The sequence below is a fragment of the Hakea prostrata genome, chromosome 1, assembly GCF_041222555.1.
Source record: "Hakea prostrata isolate BN-2017 chromosome 1, UWA_Hpros_2, whole genome shotgun sequence".
Classification (NCBI taxonomy): Eukaryota; Viridiplantae; Streptophyta; class Magnoliopsida; order Proteales; family Proteaceae; genus Hakea; species Hakea prostrata.
The window spans coordinates 17911363-17917803 of NC_142600.1; the positions used below are offsets into that span (position 1 = coordinate 17911363).

The 6441-nt window shown below is 39.9% G+C and overlaps 1 protein-coding gene across 1 annotated transcript; it reads left to right on the forward strand.

Annotated features, from left to right (window-relative positions):
* The first annotated feature begins 673 nt into the window (after window positions 1-673).
* LOC149028007 (uncharacterized) lies at window positions 674-6045 on the forward strand. Its single transcript, XM_089167730.1, has 4 exons — window positions 674-1423; window positions 2829-2984; window positions 3162-3827; window positions 4264-6045. Exons 1-4 carry the CDS (start codon window positions 1076-1078, stop codon window positions 5407-5409), a joined length of 2316 nt encoding a protein of 771 aa, XP_089023856.1. The 5' UTR covers window positions 674-1075; the 3' UTR covers window positions 5410-6045.
* The last annotated feature ends 396 nt before the right edge of the window (window positions 6046-6441 follow it).

Sequence of the window (6441 nt, forward strand, 5' to 3'; positions counted from 1 at the left end):
TATAATTAGGTAGTCGAAAACTTGTATTCAATTTATATTCATGCCTATTCAGAAGAATCTACTTAAGAAAATAATTATCCAATTATCATCCGAATCCGATAGAATCCTTCAGAGAACCGATAGGATATTATCCTAACCCGTCCGAATATAATAGGATACGGATATGAATATACGACTATCCGATCCAAATCTGGTTCGTTTATACCCCTAGTTCGAGGAGCACACAGTCTTGATTCAGGAGTCTTAGACCTGAAGTTAAAATGTTGTTTCCATAATACTTCGAACTGAAGAATAATTCTAACAATTACTACGCCGTTAGTTTCGTGTGGATAAAAGTAACGACAACAAAGAAGAAGGATCAAATTTTAGATTAACCGCCGTTAGTTTCGGATGGATAAAAGTAACGACGACTAAAATACTGTGTGGTTAACTTTTAGTTTAACCCTACACAACAATAATGACTAAATCAAACTATTTTTACTTTATAAATTTTGATTTGGATAGATAAGCACGAAATTAAGAACAAAAGTAAAGTAGGTTAAAGGATAAATAGTAAATAAATAATAAAAAGGAAGAATATCCAGTGACGAGTAAGTGGGAATTAGCCCATTGGCAAATGCCTTATTTTCGAAACTATTTGTTTCAGTTTCTCTCCTGGTTTATATATAACGGACATATTCGCCAGTTGTTTTTTCCATCTAAGAGCTTCAAGAGAGACGGGGCCATCTTCTTCTATACAGAGTTACCTTCAGAGAGAAAATCTCTCCTCCTCCTAAATGTTAGGTTGAATCCTCGCTGGAAGTTTTCTACCTTTTTTGGGTTTTTCGAAGATCCATAGGATTCGATTTGTTTTTGTAGTTTTCGCTGGCAGATTTTTCTTTGATCTATATTAATCGTTTGATGCTCCAAGCCTCCAACAACAGACTGGATTTTGAATCTTGTGCCGGTTTTGTCAGAGATATTTGGACTCTCTAGGGTTTCGTTTCACTGACTTTTGTTTTTTGGTTTTCGGGGGCTGAGAATTGTTCTCCCTTTTGGGTACTTGATATCTAAATCTTTGGGGGGGAAGAGGGTAATGGTGGTTAAGATGATGAAATGGCGGCCGTGGCCGCCTGTATTGTCGAGGAAATTCGAGGTTAAGCTGCTCTTGCAAAGGCTTGAAGGTCTTCCACCTTTGGTTATGGTGGATGGAGAGAAGTCGGCGGCTGAGGTACCGAGATTGGTGGTGGAGATCAGATGGAAAGGTCCCAAGAACGCTTTGAGTTCTCTAAGGCGGACGGTGAAGAGGAATTTCACTAGGGAGGAGGACCTGCAAAGCGATGGAGTTGTTCATTGGAATGAGGAGTTTCTCAGCGTCTGTAACCTTACTACTTACAAAGACAACGCCACCCATCCCTGGGAGGTCTCCTTCACCGTTATCAATGTGAGTTTCTGGCTTCTGTACCTTTATTTCTTACGGGGTTTCTGCCGTTTGGATCATCTGCTTGGTCAATGGAGGTGTTTTTGTTTCGTGATTTCTCTCTCTCTCTCTCTCTCTCTCTCTCTCTCTCTCTCTTATTTTATTTTTCATCCGTTGGGTCTTCAATTGGAGGCGACTTTTGTACTGTGATTTTTTAATCTCTGTTTCCTCCCTTACTCCCTGTGTTTGGTCTTCCTCAATTATTTTGGTTCTCTGTTCTCCTCAGTGAAGCAGCTGGTTCTTGATCTTGATCTCGATATCGTTCTCTAAGAAAGATCAGGTTTTGCAGGATGGGCGGGGGATTTCTTTGTCTCCCCCACTTCCTCTTTAATATCTTCTTCCATATTTACACTTCGATGATCATTTGTTTTGTCATCGGTGGCATTTCTGTTTTGTGGTTTCTTTCCGTTAATGTATTTTTGGGCTTTATATTCTATTGGGTAGACAATTTCTTTCCTTCGATATTTTTATCTCTCTTTTCCTGTCTTTGGTCTTTCTCAATTTTATTGCGTTATAAAGCAACGGATCATCGATCTCGATCTTGTTCAAGCAAGGTTGGGTTTCGCGGGAGGTGATGATTTCTTTCTCCCTTCATTTTTTTCTTCCTTATTTTCATCTCTTTGTCATGGAATTAAGGGTATTATCATCTTCTGTTTCTTCTTTTAATAAGTTCCATGAGATTTGACTGATATGTGGAAAGTCGTCCTCAGGGAAGGGAGTGCCTATCAACAAAATGAGGAGGGGAGAAACTTAGGCAGCATGTTATTTTTGCAGATTCTAGTTAGAATATCACGTGATGATCTTTGTTTTGGCTTTCCTTTGTTTAAATTCTGTTCAACTGAGTAGCTGGTTTGTGGTGTAAGTATCAGAGTTTCTCATTGCTGTAACGTTAGAATGTTCTTCCGTATTAGGTGTAATGGAACTTAAGTATTCCATCCTTTTGTCAGAGCTTGCGTATGGCTGGCTAGGTACATATTTTCTGCTTTTTAGTCTCTAGATTCTATGTTATTTTATGGTTTATTCTGTTCAGAACATTGGAATTTCTACTGTTTTTATTCGTTTAGGGTGGTACTGAAGTAATCTTCTGTTTCTTGGCTTTAATAATGATTTCATACCTTTCCTGTCTTTGTTGTTTTCACCTTTGCTTTAAATTTGAAAAATTAAGTTCAAGTTTCCTTATAATTATCAGTGTTTGCTTTTGCATGTGTGAAATTATTGTGATGGCGTGTTTAAGTAAATTAAAAGGCCAACTTTTTCTCATGCAGCATTTCATTTCTTAATATTGTATTTGCTATATGCATGATTAGCAGTAGCCACTAGTAAAATTTTCTTAAGCAGGTGAACTTATTCAAAATTTTATCTTGATTAGTGCTTGAAGCGGAGGCAAAAGAATAAGGACTTTATTGTTGGAAGAGCTACTTTGAACCTTGCGGAATTCCCTTCTTCAGTTGACGAGAAAGACCTTGAAATTAACATCCCTCTTGTGCAGTCTGGTGGTGGTGCGGAGACTCGTCCCATTATCTGTGTATGTGGTCTTCTAATTTGTCATTTTCAATCTCATCTAAACTATTCGGCATTTCCATTGGGTATCTCAATTTCGTCTGCAATTTCATTTCATGATTGACCTGCTTACTTTCCTTTCTCCATAATTTCTTTCTTGTGGTTCTAATTGTTTCTGACATTCAGCACTATCTCGTTGCAGCTATCTCTCAGTTTATTGGAATTAAGAACCACCCACGTATCTGGCGAGATGATGCAGGGATCAGTAGTTCCTGTTCCCGTGTCACCACCACCTGGAGAAAATTTCTCAATGGAGAAAGATGAAGTTTCTGCCCTTAAAGCAGGTCTGCGAAGAGTAAAAATACTTAAAGAATATGTATCTTATCGAAGAGCCAAGAAGGCAGGCCAAGAGGAAGAGGGCAGTGAGGGCAGATGCTCAGCAAGAAGCGAGGATGGTGACTGTGTATACCCTTTTGACTCAGACTCACCTGATGATTATGATGGGGGAGAGCTGGAGGACGAGAAGCTCAATTCTAGTTTCAGAAAATCATTCAGTTATGGCACATTGGCCTACACAAACTGTGTAGGAGGATTATTATACTCTAATGAGGACTGGATTTACTATAGCAATCGCAAATCTGACATAGCGTTGCTCAATATGGAGGAAACAATGGCATCAGTCTCTCAGCAGTCTCCACAGCCCAGTTCAAGGAGGAGTATCTTGAGCTGGAGGAAAAGGAAATTGAACTTCTTATCTCCTAAAGCAAAGGGGGAACCACTTTTAAAGAAAGCTAATGCAGAAGAAGGTGGGGATGATATTGATTTTGATCGCCGTCAGCTTAGCTCTTCTGATGAGTCCTCTCAAGGGGTAACAATCTACCTTGCTCACACTTTTCTGTAATCCCCAAAACTCCCCCCCCCCCCCCCAAAAAAAAAAAAAAAAAAAAAAAAACTGCTTTGGAGGAGAAAGCCTCCCCCCATGAATTAGAAAAGTTAGAACAGTCAGGACTTTGCGTGCATTCTTGAAAATCATTTGGTTAGATTCCTGATTAGCACGAAGTATAACTCATGGCAAACTTTGCAATGTTATGGGCTATTGCTATTCGGTGATTTAAATGGTAATGACTTGGTCTTAAAACATAGCTTACCCAAGAAATGACATGGTCGTCTCATCTCGGTGATCTTATTATTATTGATTTATTGTGGACAGTTCTGTGTCTCCAAATTGTTTTGTGCTATTTTTGTTGTTAATATTGTCATATTTTGTAAATCTGAAAATGATTGTAGCAACCATTTTTTGACAGTGGCATAAGGCAGACGAGGATTCAACTACAAATAGATCATCATTTTCCGAATTTGGTGATGATAATTTTGTTGTGGGGAGCTGGGAGCTTAAGGAAGTAATAAGCCGTGATGGGCAGATGAAGCTTTCCACTCAAGTTTTCTATGCTTCAATTGATCAAAGAAATATGCGGGCTGCAGGAGAAAGTGCATGTACAGCCCTGGTTGCTGTTATTGCAGATTGGTTCCAGAACAACCGATATGACATGCCTATCAAGTCCCAGTTTGACAGCCTGATTAGAGAAGGTTCCTTGGAGTGGAGAAACCTTTGTGAGAATGAAAATTATAGAGAGCGTTTTCCTGACAAGCACTTTGACCTTGATACAGTCCTACAGGCCAAGATCCGATCGCTGTCTGTTGACCCGCAGAAGTCCTTCATTGGGTTCTTTCATCCAGATGGCATGGAAGAGGGTGGTTTCGATTTCCTGCATGGTGCTATGTCCTTTGACAATATGTGGGACGAGATCAGCCATGCTGGATTGAATTGCACCAACAATGATGACCCCCAGGTGTACATTGTCAGCTGGAACGACCATTTTTTTGTCCTCAAAGTTGAACCAGAGGCTTACTACATCATTGATACATTAGGGGAAAGGCTATTTGAAGGGTGCAACGAGGCATACATTCTGAGATTTGACCGAGACACAGTAATCCACAGATTGCCTAAGGAGGCAGAGTCAGAGGAAAAACCTGCCAGGAATCATCAGAAGGTAACAGCAGCTGAATCTTCAAATCTGCAGAGCGAGCATGGTAATTCTAAGGAGGATTCTGCTTCTGGGCCAATAGGGTTAAAGCGGGGTGAGGAATCAGTAAATAGTGATGGAAGAGAAGAGGTGGTGTGCAGTGGGAAGGAATCATGCAAGGAATACATCAAGAACTTTTTGGCTGCTATTCCTCTAAGGGAACTGCAACAGGATATCAAGAAGGGATTGATGGCTTCAATACCCCTTCATCACCGACTACAGATTGAATTTCACTATACAAAGTTATCACAGCCAACAGGCGAACCGGAGCAGATATACAAACCTGAACCTGAACCTATGACTTCACCTGCAGCAAGAGAAGCCGATGTTGACGTACAATCGGCGGTGGCAGTATCAGAGTATTAAGAACGGATATAGGCTTTTGGGGGAGGTTGGTGGGTGATGTAAAGATTGTAGGTAGCGCTGTGATTATACTAACACCAACATTAGATAACCATCTCATATGAAAATGTAGGTTAGGTTCTGGTCTTGGAGAAGTAAATGGGTTAAAGAGTTAAAAATCCCCATTTACATTTTGAGTGCTTCTCCCTCCTGTGCTAAGCTGCGAATCAGAGCACCAACTTTAATCAAATGTGTGTGAATCCTATATTAAGTTCCTTTCTTGTTTGGGTTGGTGGGTTTGGATTTGGTTGGGGGTGTTTGAGCATTTTCCGTTTTAAGTTGTAATTAACTGCTCTGTTTATATATTCATCTCTACTTAAGTATTTGTTCGTAACTTGGGGTACCCACCTAAATTTTTAACCTTTTCAATTCTTTCAGTCTATATTCGAACCTACCTCAAAGTCTCAGCTCACAGTTCCCTAACGTAGGACCCAGATTAGACGCAGCAATCATTTCCTTACTTTTACTGCATGCATCCAGTGAGGCTGAAATTTAACAAGAGGGACCCAGAACTTCAGAAGTTCCAAGTTGATTATTGAATTTGAAAATAACATAAAGGACCTTTCTACAACGGTCAAATATTTTTTGCACATAGCCTTTTCATTTTTAATTTCGTGCGGCAAAACGAGGTTTATAAATGTTACTGGGTACCTTTTGCCTCCAGAGGAATGGACAGACCTGCAGAAAAGATAAAAGCCTGTTGGTTGTGGTGGTGCTTGATGTTTAAGTAAAGGAGTCTGTAAGGTACTCGATTCCCTCAGGTTCACAAGTTATATAAAAAGATGAACCAGAGCAGAGAGAATAGCAAAGTTAGCTTCAAATCAACTAAAAGGTGAGGTGACCCAAAGCAGCTAGGGTACCTTTGTGATTGCCTGTAAAGTTGACCGTTTAGAATACCTTTCTTTTGGTTTAGAATACCTTTGAAGTAAGGTTTCTTCGAGTTTCACGTGTTGGAGAACCAGGGAGGGCAACCATTCTTATCTTGCCGATCATGGA

What these genes read in the sequence shown, in the direction of transcription:
- LOC149028007 (XM_089167730.1), top strand. Translation starts at nt 1,076, where the DNA reads ATGGTGGTTAAGATGATGAAATGGCGGCCGTGGCCGCCTGTATTGTCG. An exon ending in TCTCCTTCACCGTTATCAAT is followed by an intron (nt 1,424 to 2,828) that starts GTGAGTTTCTGG and finishes TATCTTGATTAG; the next exon opens with TGCTTGAAGCGGAGGCAAAA. An exon ending in CTGATGAGTCCTCTCAAGGG is followed by an intron (nt 3,828 to 4,263) that starts GTAACAATCTAC and finishes ATTTTTTGACAG; the next exon opens with TGGCATAAGGCAGACGAGGA.